A 19,703-nucleotide genomic window follows, 5' to 3' on the forward strand; every position below is an offset into this window, starting at 1 on the left:
CTCATGCATATCCAAGACCAGACAGTGTTGCCAGGTTAGTGTACGTTCGTGTGTGTGTGTGTGCGCACGTACGTTGATTCTTAGCTCATGTTTCATGTTTGAATTGAATGACGTCCTTTATGAATCCTTTTTCCCCTCAACTATAGTCCCATCTAATAATGAGGGCTTTCTTTTAAGTGTGCGATCACAATTTTTTTTTTTTTAACAGAGACCATAACAGTGCTGAATTAGCTGACCTATCAAAACTGGCAAGTATTTATCAAGCATCTGAAAGCATTTTATTCCTAAATTGCGAAAGCAACTATGTCTGCAGGAATAAACCAAACCATGATCTCTCAAACAGCTTGTCAGATAATGTTCAGACGTATTTAGTTTGCTAAAAAACTAACTGCGCTCATGCAAAACATGTTTAATAGTTAATTCATGAATTTATTCGTTTCAAACCGCAGATGGCTGAGCCACATTCTGGAGTTATGATTATTCTGTTCCCACAGGAGCTAGACTGAAAAATCTGTTGCAGATTGGCATATCAGGAGATATTCGGTTATCTCTGTTCTCTCCTATAAATAGCTATATTTATAATTGTTAGAATGTAGATCTATAGATATATCTGAAATGTCCAATAAATATGGATGGAATTAAAGACAGAAACACTGGCGAACAAAGGTCACAGCACAAACAGTGTTAAAAAAATCACAGCAAAATTTATAGTTTAGCAGAATCCTTAAGAAGGCATCGTATTGACATGTCAAGTCCAATCAGAGCAGAGCATACTATACATACTACATCAAATTTTTAAAAAACAGACTAATATAGCAAGAATATGACTCGTGATTTGGCCACAGTGTATGTCTTTCTTATTAAAGTGTTTAGGGGTCATATTAAAAGCTTCTCTTTTTTTTAGGCTTTCAAACAATTCCAATACTAAGAAATTGGCAGAATTTTAGGATTAAATAGAATATATCAATGAGTTCCTACAGGCCCTCTATTGAGCTGGTACCTACTAATAGATAAAACATAATACATCAACTCCTCAGATTAATTCAATTTTAACGTTGATTGAAATGTAGAATATCGAGGTCGACAGAACACGTTCTGCCGTCGCCCACACTGACGTCACCTGCACCTTCTGCTGTGTCCTTCCCCACAGTTTTATAATGTCTTCATGTTTCACCTCTTGTTTTTCATCTATTGTTTCATGTCTTCTGGAAACGGGTTGATATTGCCAATGTCCCAATTTCTTCTTTAAAGTGCAGCCTCAGCCGGCCTGTGGTACCCTGTCACACGGCCAGTTAATGACCGAATCATCCTGTCCATTAGTGAGTGTGAATGTGTGCGTGTGTGTGGTGTTTTCAAGGGTGTGTGGCTCAGCTCCTGACAGCCAGCATGGAGTTGATTTCCCAGATGAGGTTGCGGAGTTGGTCCATGATCTGCTTCAACTGCTGGTTCTTCTGCTTCAGCTTCTGGAGGAAAAAAAGAGAGAAAGAAACGTATATTTAGATGGACAAAAACAACAACACACACACACACACACACACACACACACACACGCGTTGTGTCTGCTTACAACAATAAAAGTACAGGTCACAAAAGACCAAAAGGTCAACCAACCGACCAAACGCATAACAAACGAGGTCGAGCTGTTACACTGTGCTTTAAACAAGCTCTACTTTGGCAGCGCGCTATCAAAAAAAATAGAACTTCACACCTCCAAAAACATTTTAAGACAAAAATAAAATAGAAAGTAAAATACAATTTATTTCCCCAGAATTACTGAGAAAAACAGGATCCACATGTAATCTCGTTCCTAATGACAGTTGCCGTTTTGTTGCAGGTATGGAAATATTAACTGGCAGTTTTTTTTTTCCAGCAGGAAATCCCGTGAGAAACACATTTAAAGATTCTGTTTCCCCATTTTCAAACGTAGCATTAGGCAAAGTTATCCTGAACCAAAGTAAGAACAGATTGGTTGTATTCAAGCCAAACAGAGAGTTTTAATGCTATTTCAGGGCTGTGTCATTGTTTTTAAAGAGTCTGTTTTGCATCACTTGTGAGATTTACAGTTCTCCATCTTCAAATGTGAGTTTGGCAAAAAAAAGCACGTGCACTTGGATCTCAATGCATGTGGCAGCATTCCAACTTGTGCATAAAGTCTGTTTAGCGTGTTAGCATGCAAACACTTTCTAATTGCCGTTGAAAACTAAGTCCAGCCCAGACTGAAGTAATGTCATTTGACTTGCAGCTGCTGCCAGATGAGAAGTCAGGAAGCACCGAGGCCGTGTGGGATCAGTCTGGAAACATGAATGTGTGAAGATCGATGGCAAAACATCCGACAGATATTGAGACCACTTGGACCAAAGTGGTGCATCGACTGACCAACAAAATAAAAATGTAAATATAGTTGTCACCAATTTCTAAAGATGAACATCCTTGGTAGGAATGCATGATCCGGGGGTAGAGACACGGCATGTGAGTCTAAGTACAGAGATGGACCAATGTATTGTTGAATTATTTATATATGGGATTTATTGACATTAAAAAAATAAAAATATATATATATATAGAAAATAACACATGCGTTATCGTTTAATTTGTACAATATGCGCTGAAGATCCATAGAAGCCACACATCATTGCATTTGTTTCCTCCAACACACAAGGCAAAGCCCCGCCCCAATAAGACGAAGCTCCGCCCCCATTGACCTCTCCCCAAACACTGAGTACCTTCAGTCGTCTTCATCATTCCCGGCATCTGCTAATCGCTGAACTAACACAGCAAACACCCCGATCTCCCCGTCAGCCACTGAGGGCTTTGTCTGCCGATTGCCTCTGAATACGCTACCAAGATCTCTAAGTCCACAGCTGCCGTACACACACACACACACACACACACACACACACACACACACACACACACACACACACACACACACACACACACACCCGAATGCGTGCTGCCTTTGAACAAGTAACTCGGGCAAAACGTACATTTGAAGGTTCGGGCAAATTTAGCAACAGCAGTACATCACAGCTACTTACTCAGCTGCTTTTCTTCTGATAGATAGCCAGAGAGAGAGAGGGCTCACTCAGGAGCTACTGTATCTGCAGTGCAGTGAAATCTATTAAGATTAAATCCATCTCGCTCTCTCTGTAACACTCCTTTAGCCATGACTAATTACCAGCCATTTTGCAGATAACACCTTGAGCAATCGATTTCACACAGCTCTCTTAATATCAACTGTTTAGCTGATTGTCCTTGAAGATATTCCAGAGTGGAACATTTGGATCTCCCCCTCCCTCCCTCCCTCCCTCCCTCCTCCTCTCCCCCTCCCTCCCTGTGTGTGTTACATAGGATATTACCCTATATAGTAGCCTCATTACCCTGAAGAGCAAGTTCTTAAAATAACTCGTCCATTTACTCTGAAATTACAAAGGCCTGTATATCACCTCATTAATACAAACACGTTTAAACCATTATATAACACTTTTGCCTTCTTTATTTTTTACTTTAAACTTGTTTTAATTTGTTTTACTTGAAGCGTAAGAGCTGCAATGACAGATATATATTTTTCAAGCCGTAACGGGCAGATTTGGGCTTCAAAGACAACATGTTCTACTCGTGAATACAGGTTCTTCCACGAAAATCTCCTCTCGGCTCTTCTTTGAAACAAGACATGTAATTCCACATTTTTCACAGTGGGAGTAAGACGACGGAGGCGGCGGAGGCTTTACGGCACATTCATCATAAAAAGGCTCGCTGGCATATCTTGATATATGAATAAAGAGACCCCTATTATCACAGGAATTGTTCTGCAACCTCGAGGGAGATATAATGCCGTTCATAACCTCGTAATTAGTGTAACTCTAATCCTTCACACCTATAATGCAATGTTTTGCAAGAGAGGGAACACAGCAGAGACGAGGAGCTCTGAACCATCTGAGTTTTTGTGCGTCTTAAGAATTAGGCTTTTACACACACATGCAGACACAAAAACACCACCTCCTCTTCACCCGCACAATGTTTTGATGCCTTTTGAATCCGTTTGTGGGCCTCTCTGGTTGTGCTGCGGCGGCGGAGGTAGGGTGGCCGGTCAACAACTCTTAAAAGGTAAACAAGGAAGCGCTGTCTGAGCTCCTGTCTCCGAGGGCCCTCCTGCAGCCTGGCAGCCTGCCTGCTCTATGGAACCTGGAAGCGCTGGCAGGGAAGCACAGTGACCCTGGAGTGGAAATGGAGACTGGCGAGGACGGAGGAGCCGCAGTGGTGTGTGTGTGCAGCTGTGCAAGTGTCTACGGTCTGATGCATGTCTGTGTGTGTGTGTGTGTGGCTGCACTGGACAATCTCCGTGCCTGTTTGTATTTGTGCATCACTCTGTGTTAAGGGATTCAATCCATTAGATAGGTATCGGCGCCAAAACTGACCTGATTAAGTGGAACTGGGTCTCGGCCAGGAGTGACGGGTCCACAGCTTTCTGTTACGCCCAGCACTTTGCTAACTCTGCAACTAATGAGTGCCGCGGACTAGCACTGGTTCGTGGGTCCTTTTGTACCGGGCCGCACAGAAAAATATTTGATTGATTATGAAAGATGTTTTATTTCGAAAAATAAACGGCTGTGCGTCTGTCAAGACGCCATAAATTAAGCCCACAAGCTAGTAAAAATTAGGAACAAACAGACGTCTTTGGAGAGCTTCTTTGTAAAGGAGAAAAGGCGCAATGAGGAGACAGAAGAAGAAGAGCCGACAACTTCCAAGAAAAAGAAAGCTGTCTTCCCTGGAAACCGGTCTGTCGTGCAAAACAGGTTGGTTGGTTGCGATAAACAACAAATGTTTTCCCAAAATTAATGTCTTCAAATAACGTTTTTGGTCAGTCTAACAGTCCAAAACTTCAAAACATTCCACTTAGAGTAACAAGAAAAAGAAAAGCATCAAATTCTCCTGTTTTCTGATAATTCTTCGTAAAAAAAAGTAATTCTCTGACGATCGACTAATTGATTCAGTTTATTTTCTTGATGTTTGGCCTGGAGATTGTTTTGAAACATTGCATGCAAGTTTTGTGTGTGTTTGTGTGTGTGTGTGTGTGTGTGTGTGTGTGTGTGTGTGTGTGTGTGTGTGTGTGTGAGAGATTAGAGAGCGGGAAACGAAGGTCATGTAGGTGAACAGCGTCCGACCGCAGGAAGCTCTCAGGTGCTCTACAGCACATCTGGACAGAGGACGAGCCAAAGTGAGATCTGTCTTTCAAACCGTCTCCTTGCAAGCAAACGAGGTCGTGTTGACAAAAGTCACATGAACTCACAAGTATTTTTGTGTATTGGACAGAGTTTTGGCAACCTGCCATCCCAACAGATGTAACATGCTGGCAGTGAGGGGGGTCCAAACCAAATCTGATTCCAGTCCTTGTCCCTGAAGATAAGCCTGATGTCAGAGCAGCTGTAATTTACTTCTGATTCATGTACAGTAAGAACAGATTCTTAAAAAAAAGGTTTGACCTACATTTGTTGTATTTTACAATCTACGGTTCTTAGATGCCATCATTCCCAGTTTATGTAAAAATGGAATTGAGAATCAGTCAGCAAAATTATTTTATAATCAATTAATAATTGAAGTTACTATGGTAGACTTTGGGCTTTAGAAAAATGATAAGTTGATGAAAAGGAGAATTGATCTTTTAGCTATTTAGCCATTTCTTCTTGATTAAATAACTCATATATATATATATATATATATATATATATATATATATATATATATATATAAATATTTGCAGTCCCTCGTGTCTCAAAAGAGAAGATTGAATGTGTTTTAGTTAAGAAGAAATTAAGAGGGTCATTCAGAGAGAGAGAGATATTGGAAGATGTCACCTTTTGGCTCTCAGAGCCTAATTTTTCACTTCTTTTTTAATTGTTTTAATTTGACAGACTAAACAGTGAATTGGACAAATGAACTAGAGGACTAATCGATGATGAAATTAACCGTTGGTGGCAGCCAGCCATTTATAGAAGCACGACAATGTATTTGAAGGCGCTAACAATAATTCACTACCAAATTGCTTTAATTTTGTCTGTTACATTTATTTACAGATGTATTCAGTTTGAATAATCTTTGGCTATTTGATCACGGTGATGCAGAGTGGAGGACAGGAGCTCCATCATTAGCTGAAGCTTTTAAAAGCAGAATAACAAGAGAAGAAGACGGAGAGCTCTTTGCTAACAGGACAGATGACGGTTTGTTTAAGTGACGTGGATGAAGCGCCGCTACTCAAGCGTCTCTGCTTCTCCCCGTCTGCCGGTCTCAGACTCCCTTCATCATCCTCCCTTTCTCCCCGACTCGTCCAAATCAGATCAAAGAAGCTGTCCTCAGTAGAAGGGTGTAAAAGAGAAGAACTGAATTTTTCATCTAAATCACCTTATTCAAATTCTGCTCCAGTGAAACTTTGCCACAAGAGAAGCTCAAAATGCTGAATCTCTGCGTCTCGTGTCGGGACACATCCCGGCTCGGGCCACCTTAAGACATTCCCTGACCTGAAAGCCATTAGTCACACAATAAGTAATCATACATTCAAATCCTATTGGAGATTGCTTTCAATGAAAAATGAATGGACGTTTGTAACTTTAGCACAACGCTGATTGAAAGCGTTTCGTTGACACATCGGATGGAACAACGACGTCGTAATCTTGGAACACTTGGGATTTGCCATCAAACAACAAGCGTCTTCTGGTTTATCAAGCTTAATAATTGGCATCTCAGTATTAATTAATTCAGCATTATCTCCACATTAAAAGGCGAGTGGGAAGGATTTTTTGTTTTATCCCTTAGACATTATAGAAAAATCAAGTAATCTTGTAACTATTACATGAATAAGCTGAGGTATTCATCTGCTTTTTAGCTATTTAACCCGTTTGATCGACGGTTAAGAACATGACCACCACGCTCTCCGAGCACATTAAGAGCCCGAGCTTTGCTTTTTGATGAGGAGCTCAGAGATAATGGCGGGGAAGAAACTCAGATGAACGTATACACACACACACACACACACACACACACACACACACGAAGAGAGAGAGGGAAAATATCAAGTGCAGCGAAGACGGGCCTTCACTCAGGATTCCAGCGCTAATCCGCCCTGTCGCTGGCGACTCAAAACGAAGCTTCGACTCAGACGGATCTGGATGGGAATTACAAGTGTAAGTGACTGTGAGTGAGGAGATGGGATTAGGAAAAGGAGAGGGAAAATATTGGAGGAGAGGAGATGGAGGAGGAGGAGGCGAGAAGAGGAGAGAATATGGAGGAGAAGTAAAGAGGCAACAAGTAAAGGTGAGGACAGGAAGAGGAGGAATAAGAGGAAAAGCAGATGAAAGGAGAGAGGAAAGAAGGAGACGTGGAGAGGAGAGGAAAATAAATGGAAGAGGTGGTGGAGGAGAGAGTAGAGTCGGGACGGGTTCCAAGAGCAGGTTTCCTTTTGGCTCCAGTTCCAAATTGCGACATATACCTTAAATATATCTCCACCGTCCATTGTGTTAACGTAAGAACGTTGGGCATGACTGGCCATCTAGAGAGGGGCGAGTGCTCGGCCTCAGACTGATGCCGGTGTTAAACTGTATTCTGTGGTTCCATCAGATTCTGTGACCTGTAACGGTGTGAAACGATTTCACCTTCAGTGGACGTTAAGTGCCTTGAAAAATCAGCGATTCATTTAATTGATGTTTGCTGAATGGTAAAGCGGTTTTCCCATGGTGTTGGCTTTAATTGAGCTTCTATACCGTTGGCAGCGGAGCCGGCCAGCGAGGAGGAAAAAAGGTAAGTCGGGATGGGATTGCACATCGGATACGTCAACTCAGCAAAGTGTCGTAATCTGTACAGAAGTACCAGTGATTTGGATTCAATAAATCAGATTTGGAACTGATTCAGATTTGATAAAACGCCGTAGAACTTCGTCCCTCGGGAAAAGAAGCGTGTGACTGCATCTCCCGTCTCACCGCTGCCAGAGAGACCGGTTGAAACCTATTTTAAAAACGCCCGATATTTGACAAGGTGTGCAGAGGCAGAATTAGTGTGACAAAAACTTGGAAAGGAGCCTCGACTATTTGGAAAGGGGCCTTTCCAGAAACTAGCGTTCCTCTAAATTATGCAAACATGGAAAAATGACCTTACGGAAATGCAACTCCCTTTTAGGCAGAGGAATTGGGACAGCCCAAAATCCAGGGGCCAAACGTTCTTGTGTCACAGAGAACCAATGCTCAATATATTACCGACTGTACCCCTATCCATATAATCCACAAACCGTATGGTCTGCATCAGGATCAGATAGCTGAGCCATTTTGTGTCGCTTCCCTGATGCCTTATGCCAAAGTTATTATTATTTGGAGCACATAGACATGGATGGACATCACATGTGTCTGCTCACTCTTCGTAATATCTGGTGCCGTGAACTCATGGTTCACTTTGACTCAACAAATGTGATTTTGAACGTGGCCGAGTCCATCAGGAACGCTCCCCGATGGCACTGCTGCGGGACGCGAGTGCACTTTGCTCGGACAAAGTGAAATGTCACTTTAAGGAAAACACAGTGCCCGTTCGGAGGTAAAAAAGCACAAGTGAGTTGGGGGATAAGTAAGCTGCTTACTGCTCTGTGCTCTGCCTGGGGAACCCTGTGACGCTAAGTGGGCCCTGGCTTACCATCTGACAGTATACCCACAGGGAGCCGGGCCAAGCAGCTTTAATTTGCCTGACATCAGTTAAAAAAATAAAAGCCTTAATTGACTTTATAAACTTTATGTCTTTTTCTCAACGGGGAGGTTTAAGTGCAAGTGGGTTGTGTGTTTGGCATGGGCTTTCCCGGGGGAATGAAGCCCTTTAAAAGGGATTTTGAAGGCAGACAAAAGCCCTCTCGTCCAGGGGTGGCAGAAATACAATAGCCATGCTGTCATCCTCGCATACACCTACCAACGGGGTTTCTTTCGATACGTCCTCAGCATTGAGGCAGAAAGCCTGCAGTGTCAGCCGGCTGTTGCAGAGCGGCTGCAATCGATTTAGCCTTTTAGAGGTATCGGAGGCGAGGCGGCCCCTCGCTCTCTCCTAAGCACTTGCGTCTCTGCCAGGTAGCCCCCATCGATTGCGCTTTCCTTTGTGATTTGGTTCCCAGTGATAATAAATGAGGGGCAAGAAGGTTGTAGTGCAGTTGCTTTAAAACCAATGATGGGCAGCCATGCAGGCATTTTAACCATCAGCAAAAGTGCTCCTCGGAGCAAAATCCAAGGAATACAGCTACGTTGACTGGAGTAGGGGCTAAGTGACATAAAACCAAGAAAGTGTCTATTTCCCTGCATGTCACATATTGCAGTAATTACTGTTTTTACCGACATGAGAACAAACCATAAGCTTTTGTGCCTGAGTACATATCTAAGTTAATACTTAGTTCAGGGGAGCAAAAAGGCTCATTTGTACACTGCAGCAGATTAGCTGCAGCATCTTGGGGACTGATAAGGAGAATGAAAAATAAATCACAACCTTCTGCTTGAAGCACGGACAAACAGACGGACAGTTAAAGTCCATTGATATCCATTGATGTCCAACATGTAACAGAACTGATACAATATATCTGCCAATAATCTGTTTTTACATAACTATAAATATCACCAAATCCTGTTGTTAAAGAATTTTAACAAATCGGAGGCCGGATACAGTTGAATGACAAACTTTACTTTCAAAGTCGACGGTCAATTCTGAACACTAAACATTCCCAGTAATAAAATCATTATAGGAAGTATAAAAAAAACTTGATTGAAGAAAATTAAGGGTAGGGAAATAGTTAACGTAGTGACTGATTATGGGAGAAAAGGATTTCCCTTATTGCAAACCACAACTGCACAATCTGCAGCTTTGTTGATTTGTGTTTGGTTAAATATCAATAAAAAGAGTAAAAAATACCTTAATAAGCAACCATTATACAACATCTAAGTGCATATCTCCCGACATATACCAAACCAACAATGTAACGGACGTTTTTGGGGATTTTGCTTTTTGGGCTTCGATTGCCTTCATCAGTGCAGCTGGAGAAAGATGGAAAGGGGAGGGGGGGCGCTGTGAGCTAGAGGTCGCCCCTATAACTCTATCTCTAGTTAGAGCCTCAACTCTACATCAGTCATTATTAAACAGTGTCAAACGGCAGAGGCTATCTGCTCACTGTCTAATTAGAGGTCTTTGCTTTTTGACATCTGTGCCACTAACTGGCTCACAGGGACACAGGGTGCAGGCTTGCAGGCCTTGTCAGACCGGATCAGATGACGCTCGAGCATCATGAGTGTGCATGTATTTTTTAAAGTACGCGATCGTACTTTAGGTACGATTGTGCATGTCCCGTGTGCTTGTATGGGCGAGTGTTGAGCGCTCGGAGCCAGAATTGACAGTGTGATACCCCGCCGTCCCAATCTCAGAGCAGACGGGACGTACTTCTTTCATCTCTCTCAGATGTCTGTCGGGAGCTTAAATCATCTGAGGCCTCTGAAGCTGAGCACCTCCTATCACGCTCCAAGTAAACATGATTAGAGTTGCGAAATTTCTGGGAATATTCAAGGTGGAAACATCCCGTGGGAATTAACGGGGAAAGTATTGGGATTGTATGAAAATGTATGGAACATTTTAAATGGAAATACAGCGGTTATTTGCGCACGCTGTCTTTACCATTTCACATGCGGATAGAACACTATGGTAAGCGGTCATAACCCGTTCATTTGTCAAATACATAGACTACAATGGGAAATGTGCTATATAGTGAGTCAACTACCGAGCCCAAAGTGAACAAATAATTCATTAAATACATGTTTTACAATAAATAATGAACGAAGATAGTTTCATTAAAACTCAACATTATAATCAATCCAGCTACAAGCAAACAGAAAGTGTTAATGCATGCTAATTAGTGGATGCCTGGTGTAGCGTCCGGAAGAACTCAGTCAAACAACTTCTCTCGTTCTCTGAATTTATTTTCCTTGATCACCAGTAAAGCAACAAATGCTGCAATCACGATAGTAGGGAGTCGTCCAGTCACCACGCAGGTTGACCGTCCAAAAACACCCGAACAGCCGGCTCTTTAATACACGGTTTTCCGTCATGAATATCTAACATTTCTATTGGCTCTAACAATTCTAAGAGGAGGAAAATCATGTCCTCATCTTTTCTCACAAGATGGAACGTGCAACGACCAGTCTGCTTCTCTAATGTCAACATACTGATAAACAGGTGTGAGTGTTGTGATGCAAAGCGTGGAACCTTGAGGAATGTTTCTCACAGAAACTTCTCACAGACAGTATCTGTTAAACTGACCTCACACAACCTGAACTCTAGTAGACATAAGAATAATGAAATGCAGATTATCTACAGAATATAACGAATTATATTATCACTAGCTAGCAAAGACTAGCAGAAGGCGTTAACAGGCATTCTGGACTTTGCTTCGGGCTACTATTGGCTTGTTCACTGAAATATCAAAGAATTTAAAATATAGTCACTCCAGAAACGCAATCAAAACTTATATGAAAGCGTCCTTTGTCCTCAGACACGTGACGGGAGAATGCACTGTGCATGCAGAGGGTTGTCATTTTACTGAATTCCTTTTTAATGGGCATACTTTTAAACAAAACATGTCATAAGACCTATGCATTTGTATGTGTATTTCCACCCGATTAGGTTCAATAAAAGGTATGCTTTTAAAATAAAAAAATGTTGCAAAAATGTCCCGAGCTTAACTTACAGTAAACAGTTTGCAACCCTACGCATGATACTTCAAGGTGATATTTTTAATGGGCAGCGAGGACTTCCAGTGATGTTGACAAAACTTATGATTTAAAGGTTCCAACAACCGTTCCTCGGAGGTCAAAAGCATCGTGTGAAGCGATGTGTTAAATTTGTACCATCACTCACACATACCTACATTCAGCTCCCCCATTGCACCTCTCCAACAAAGTAATATTGGTTCTAAATTACCACAGTCATTTCAAGAGTGAAGGCAGCGGTGTGTGTGTGTGTGTGTGTGTGTGTGTGTGTGTGTGTGTGTGTGTGTGTGTGTGTGTGTGTGTGTGTGTGTTGGGGAGAGACAGGCAGGCTGATTTCTGGAAAGACAAAAGAGAGGTAACTCCAATTTAAAACCTCCAATCCACTTGCAGGAGATGCTTATTGAGAGCGAGGAAGCGCTTACGTTGAAAAGAGAACGAGCTCAGCTCCTTGTGCTTCACCTCGACACAAAGCACTGTCTCAAGTTTAAAAGGAAATATTCCTGCCAACACCTGAGCAAGCAGCTTTCCCTTTACTAAAAGACAGAGATAAGAAAAAAGCAGAATTTAAAATGATGACAGGGTTTGAAGCATAAAAACAAAACAAAAAAAGCATAGCGGACTTTCCGGTGATGCAACGTGCCCCGTGGCGGTCACATCACAGGCAAGCCGAGTTTGTGTGTGTTTCATACATAAAAGGTAACTCAAAGGATACTCAATCACCTCTTGACAACATACCGACCACATCCCTTACACAGCACAGCACACGGTGTGTTGTTGCTTTACTCCGTTTCATGAGTCAGCATTATTGGTGCAACGGATCATAAAACTCACGGTTCGGATCGTATCACAGATTTGAAATCCATGGTCCTGTTTTTTTTTTGCCACCGCTACTAATTGCCGATCATTGATGATCCATATTGGCAGCACTTTGTGTTTGATTGGTGGTCTACAAGCTCTGAATGTTATCCTTTTACTTTGTAATTTAAGTAGTTTTTTCCATCATAAAAACTATTAAAATAAGGAAATAAAAGATTTCATTTTATGATGAAAACAAGTCTTTTCATTAGTAGTTTTAATGATGTAACATTAGCTGCTTAGAGTGTAAACCAGATCATAATTCCCGCTCTAATATCTATTTACACTTTTGTGAAACATCTCCTGTATTTATACAACTTTCTCACCAACACTGTATTTGACGAGACCCGAAAAGTCTCACGGTCGAGATTTTAATGACATCACAAAGCCTTGAAATAAAAATGACAAGCGAAAGCCGATGCAGGTGGTAGCTGCTCACACCGGGCAGCAGGGAGGTGGTGCAGCTCATCAAGAGAGTGAACGGCAGTAGCAAAACATTTTCTTTCGATTAATACGGAGTCGTCAGGCTGACATTATTCTGCAACAAAGGGGAGTGTGTCAAAAAGCAACAGGAGAACTGAACGGAGAAAGCCGAGACAAGACAAGATAGGTGATGAAATAAGAAGACAGAGAGAAGATTTGGCACCAAAGAAGAGTTTGTCTTTTTTTCACTTGACAATCACAAGGCATATGGCTCTGCAACATGCTTGTTAAAGTTCAAGGACGCGTACCAACAAAACAGTGTTTGCTTTACCGGAAAACTACATACATTTCATTAAAAGCAACTCCTTGGCAAAACTGCAACGTCATTTAAAGTCCCAATGGATGCCTGGTGGCCCGGGAGTGCTCAAGACATGGGCTCCTTTAAATCTAAATAAAAAAAACATCTCAACTGGAATCTTTTATGAGAACATACTTCTGTCTGATGTGTATACAAGTCTACCTCCTCTGCGAGGGCTTTGCGGTTACACTGTCTCTCTGACCCCCGCAAAACAATTAAAAAGCCCTTGGCATACAGGGAGCCTCTAATGGGCCACATAGACGACTGCTAATAAGACAGAGGTACGGGCACCTGCTGTGCACAGACTACTAATTCTGGAGCCTGAACACAGAGGTAGAAGATGGGAAGGGAGCGATAAGATGGGAGGAAAGAGCGGTGGAAGAATGGGAGGTGTATAAGGAGGATGGGAGAAAGAAATGGAGAGGAAGTGGAGCACAGCAGGGGGGCAACGTCTGTGGGAGTGGGAAGAGAGACAAACGGAGAGAAGAGACACAGAGAGAGAAAGCAAGGTGGCAGGGAATCAGAGAGCAAGGCGAGAGAGAGCATCTGCCAACCAAGCTGCATCCCTCTCTCCCAGTCTTATTACAGTTAGGAGGTTGCGTTTGTTTATCGCCAGGCCTCGGCAGACTCCCAGCCTCCTCTTCAGATAAAACTAACCGCCAGAGCCACTGGAATTCATTATACACGCCGAGCCGGCAGCGAGCTCGCACAGGTCTGGAGAGCAGAGCAGAGCCAGACAGTGGATGGCTCCTCTATTTGAAATTACAAAACATCCCCCTGCTTTTACATTTCACCCTTCTCTCATTTGAATAAAAGAGGACAGACACAGTAATTAACGGGGTGTTTTAAAAAAAACAAGGCAGTGTGTGGTGAGGGGAGAGAGGGAGAGCAGCAGCAGCCGAGTGGGAGAGATAGTAACTAAAAAGAGGGGAGAGAAAGAGAGGAGCTGTGGAGAATTAATAACAGGCCAGATCTCTCCAAGGCCTCCTTAATGGGCTGTGACAGGAATTTATTCACACTTAGGCTGGTATTAAATCAAACGCGAGGCGAGTGGCAGTGGCAGGCTGCAGCAGAGGGGTGGGGCAGGGGGGGGCAGGTGCGGCCGAGAAGAAAGGGTGGGAGTCTGCCATGTCGCACGGGTCCAGCATTACAACCTCCACTACCGGGGGCAGAGGGTCATCGCCGAGGCCCTCGGGACACATAGCCGGATGGAGGGATGGAGCGGGGAAAGGGCCGCAAGAGGAGAACAAACGATGAGTGATGTGCCAATGACAAGACAGCCTGTCCCACGCCCCAGATGGAATGATTATCAAGTAGTCCGGAGAGCCCGCTATGAATCATCCTTCCTCCACTCTGCAAAACGCACCGTCACTCAGCCAGACAGCCAGCCAGTCAAGCAGTCAGCCAGGCAAGCAGAAAGGCAGAAAAGAGGCCCGGTTCCCACAGACTTGGACGGCGCTCGCTTGCGACAGCTGGTCGCAAAATCGAAGCCGTTGAAAAAAAAATAAAAATAAAAGCTTCCGTCCAAATTGGTGCTCTGTGGGAGAAATGTATTCTGCTGGCAAATTTACTTGTCATATTATTTATTTTTTTTTCCCTTCATTAATTGGCGTGTGACCAGTAATGTCGGATATTCATTAGGGCTGTAATTTGTGGTCGCTCGGGTGCCACAGAATTCGGTCTGTTTTATTTGAGCAGAAAAGAGCGCGTCTGACTGGGGACCTGGAATTGATATGCACAATCACATTCTACAGCACCAGAGGTCTGCAGCAAAGAGATTGAGCAATCACAAACCATTAGGCACCAATGAATTATGGCTAATGCATCTTAAACATTTATGCAAACACGGTTGACTTTCACACGTGCCCAAGTCAATTTTACCTCTTCATACACACACACACACACACACATAAACCACAACTACATACTACATGGATGAGAATGAGCACTAGGTGTACTAAGAGTATTGCAGCGAGGCACCAGGGACAAAGTGGCAGACGCACACTGGGGGGGATACACATTCAAACCACTGTGATTCAAATACATAGTCACACACAGCATGCTTCCTAGTAAAGACACTTGTGGAGAGTGATAGTGGTGATGCCTGCCCCCCGAAACGCTGGGCAGATTGCATCACCATCCGTCAGCTAGACTCCGACAAACAGCAATTACCCCAATCGACAGATAACGAGAGCAAGGCCATCACTCACAGCCAGGACACCCCATAAAGCAGCCAGACATTACCATGGAGGAGTCATTTATCTGCCTCTCCTCCAGCCACCCCCTCCCATCGCCACTCCACCCCAAGTTGATCTTTACTTCTACTACCTGTTCAACGCAATCAGCTTGAGGGGTGGGCTCCAGACTGCAACCCGAAAAGAGGAAGGGTTATGGATCTGGGGTTTTGGGGGGGAGGGAATGGGGACAGGCCTGAAGTGACAGCTCGCCGCTACGGTCAGGGTCACCATCTGTAGGATGGACATGAAGCATGTGACTTAAGCGTCCAGTGTGTGACGATGGGGTGAGGAGAACACGTGACTGGAGAATCAGCGCCACCTGCAAAGCGCCAAACATCTTGTACTTCGATGACTGTGGACGGAAACGCAAATTCATTCACAATTTCTTGTGAGGATTTGCTGGAAATTCCATCAATAGGTGTGCTGATTTGGAAGGAAATATGCTAATTAGAGCACAAAAGCTTTTGCAGTCCCGAAACCTTTGCAAATTACGACAAAAAAACATGTATAATTCTCAAAGCACCGGCAAAGGGTGAAATGTCCCCGACTGAGCTGCCATGTAATTAGTCTTTGTGCTCGTGTGCTACTTGCATGTATTTAAATTAAGTAATGTGCATACATTTGGTACATTACAGAGAAATGATTTGTGTCTTCGGACAGTTTGTGGTAACTGAAGCACAAGGCCAGTCTGTCACGCCCGGACTTCCCAGTGATCCTAGCGGCAGGGATGGCGGCCAGGCGAAGGAATCATCGTGCTCCGCTCAAAACCCATTTATTTTGGGATGCAGTGACGGAATATAAGTGGCAGTGAAGACAAAATGAATAAAGCTTGGAACAAATGTATGAAAAATAAGATGATATAAATGAATAAACCATCTATTTCTCCCCTCTGCCTCCGCCAAACAAAGGAACATTTGTACTCGGCTGCAAAGCGGGATGGACGTGCTCGCGCTTTGATATCGTTACGTAATATATTTTGTGAATTGGACCTTAAGTTGAGGCAGATGTAATGCACAAGTCGTGGGGCACATCAATGACAGCAATCCTCGACAAGGAATATGATCCCTAGTTGAAGTCTAAATGGCAAGAGGAAGATCCCCAATTACTCTCAAGAAATCAAAAGTGTGTTTCCACCCCATGTTAAGAGTTCTAATAAGTGTCTTGATGGCATTTACCATGGTTATTGTTTTACCAAGGGGCTTAGAGAGACGCGTGTCTTTGAGCACGTTTGCTTTAATTGACGTGGAAGCGGTGGAGCCTGCCACTCGCTCGCAATCTCAACTTCACTAAGGCTCCACTCGCCAGATTTGGATTTTGTGGTCGCAAACATCAGGCTTCAATATGTCCCTCAGCGGTGGCAGAAGCAGGAGTCGGGGCGCGGCTGTAGACAAGGATTAAGTAGGGATTGAACAGCGTGAACATGTAAAACTGGGCCAACGCTTACTTTCCATTAAGTGCACAGAACACACACTTCAATGGCGCTCTCATCAGATCCCTCTCTTCTGTCTAATTGTAACATGGGTGGCGTCTGTTCCAAGGTTATTCCACACAGAACGGCGCATACAGAAAATCCCCCGCCATTCCAATCACTCTGCCCCATCACACCCTTCTCAGAGAGATGTATTATGTCGTTGTTCACATTTACAGCGGTGGGGGGATTTAAATTTTGATAGAAGTCGCCTTATCGAAAAAAGAAAAAAAAGTCTACTTTCAGCTTGCAGGGAAAGATGAGGCTAAACCAGTGTGACATATCAGCTGGAGAGTTTGAGGCACGCTTGGACTTATCTTTTCACTTATGCATCAATCTTCTCTCTTTCTTTCGCTCTGCATCCTGTTACAGAAGGCATCCTTTTTCCCCCGCTGCAGCTGAATTTCATCAGTCTTCTGTTATTCCTTTTGAAGACCCTATCTGAATGGGAACGGCTTAACTCTGACAATCCACGGCTGTTTACACATCTATCCATCCATTTTTTCAGTACATCCTTGACTCTCTGCAACCGATATACAAACTTTCATTCCTTTTAAAAAACAACACACAAATGTGTCTTACTTTTCTACTGCCTGTTCGATTCTCTCGGTGTCCCTTCGTCCTTTACCCTCCACTTCCCACACCTACTCTCTGTGACAACACAGCTATTTGTCTGGTCATCATCCATCTTCAAACACCTTTCCCACCTTAACAGTCCATTTCTCTCTCCTTTTACTCAATGGAGGCTTTCTTCCCATCCCTTTTTTTCTTCTTCTCCCCCCTCTATCACAAATCTTTAATCTATCACTCCATGGTAACATCTTGCTGCCATTTAGCTCTCCTCCTACGCTTTTCTCACTCCTCTACGCATCTCCCTTCCTCTTTCCTGCCGCCTCACCCTCCCTCCCGATCGTCCCTCGCTCATGCAGAACTATCCTATCTGGCTGGAGTGACTGCGGCAGATGTAGCCAGGCCACAAACATCTGCTTCCCCGTACCGCTGCATCTCTGTTCTGCTGATCAGACTAACCGATTTAACTCCCCAAAGCTTGCGGCCCTTATTGCGGCCTTAATGTGCAGCTGGGCAGCCTGGGCAGAATCACAGCTAAACATGCTTCTGCAAACACATGAGGCACGCACCGGATATCCGAGGGCCAGATTGAAAATTTTGTTCAAGCTTTAGCTGCTGGGCATGTTTGGGCGATATGAACGAACAAACAGACACTGCTGATAGAAAATCTCCCCAGATAAATATAGAAATGTCACTATGCTGTCGTCAAAAGTTAAATTGCATGACAACGTATTAATGGGACATACATAATCACAAAGTTTGGTCTCCGTCAGCTGTGTGCCGATGATTTGGCTCGTTAAAGGCCCGTCTGGCCACAAAGTGATTGAGACGGTCCCAACAGGGTAGAGGTTACTTAAAGGTCTGAAACTAAATTAGATAGATGATGTATACCATTAACTAAGCCAAAAAACCACAATATACCACAAATTAGTAGGTACATTTGATACCTAAAGAGTCGCGATCCAGTAAAACCTATTCTCAAACATCGGTAATTACGAATACCAATAGGTAATACAAAATATGGGCTTTATTATTTCATTATTTTCAATTTGATTTAAACTGGCTTTTTTGTATCTGTGTGTAATTTATTGACGTATATTCCACAAAAAATTTTCAGGTTCTGAATCTGTAGTAGCCAATTTGAAGCTTATAAAAAGGTAGTTTCTGACCACCAGTAGCTCTACAGAGCTATTTTTATTAATATATGGGTCCCTTTTTTAGTCTGTTTCTGTGCACGCAGGTGACATTTTGGACATTTCTGCCAAGAGTTTTGCATTGCAAGTGTGTCAGACAAAGGACATGGACTCAACTCGTTTGCTAGTCCTCAAGGATACACACAATACTGAATGTAAATACACTGAGTGGGAGACCTGAGGGGGACCTGACCTCGGGTGACTGGCCTGACACCCCACCGGATCAGTGAAACCCTCTGTTGCAAGCCGTTACACCAGTTAGACCCAGCGCTGCCACTGCCTGCTAACTAAAAGATTAATCTCCCCGAGCCGCCGCCCACTCTCTTCCCGGCAAAGAAGTCTCCTTGGTGCCGGCAACGGCAAAGTGGAAATCTGAGTTTTCTCATTTCTGCCACTTAGGTTTTTATTTATTCAATAAACAAACTTTCAGACAAACTGTCAAGACATACAGCCCCCGGGCCCCCGACGCACGAGGACATTATAAGATAGCAGTGGTATTTTGACTGGCTCTCAGATTTGGTTGAATTTTGCATTTTCTTGCCCTGCGGTTAGTTTGTGGTTGGCTTGTTTTATGTAAATCTAGGTTGTAAAAAAAACAAAAAGGTAGAGGTGAAATGTTGCACCAGATTTGTTTGAAGCATCTGTCCAGATCTTACACATTGCACCTTTAATAAGTTCCCATAATAAATCAGTTACTGATCATAAAGATGTAGATAAAAACAATCAGACAAGTGTACGAACAATTTTTAAGTGAGACAAATGAGCAGCAAAAAATGAATCAATATCATCACATCTTTTACATTTTGTGCAGCCAGTAAGTGTAGGATATATTTC

General features: G+C 43.2%; 1 protein-coding gene across 1 annotated transcript in view; it reads right to left on the reverse strand.

Annotated features, from left to right (window-relative positions):
• Positions 1 to 704: 704 nt before the first annotated feature.
• The window catches only part of med30 (mediator complex subunit 30), a 31,608-nt gene continuing 12,609 nt past the window's right edge, over positions 705 to 19,703 (reverse strand). Inside the window, exon 5 of the mRNA XM_079231730.1 lies at positions 705 to 1,463. Within this exon, the coding sequence (XP_079087856.1) occupies positions 1,368 to 1,463 (96 nt within the window). The 3' untranslated portion in view covers positions 705 to 1,367. The remainder of the gene's footprint in view (positions 1,464 to 19,703) is intronic.

The sequence above is a fragment of the Taurulus bubalis genome (assembly GCF_910589615.1).
Source record: "Taurulus bubalis genome assembly, chromosome: 16".
Taxonomy (NCBI): domain Eukaryota; kingdom Metazoa; phylum Chordata; class Actinopteri; order Perciformes; family Cottidae; genus Taurulus; species Taurulus bubalis.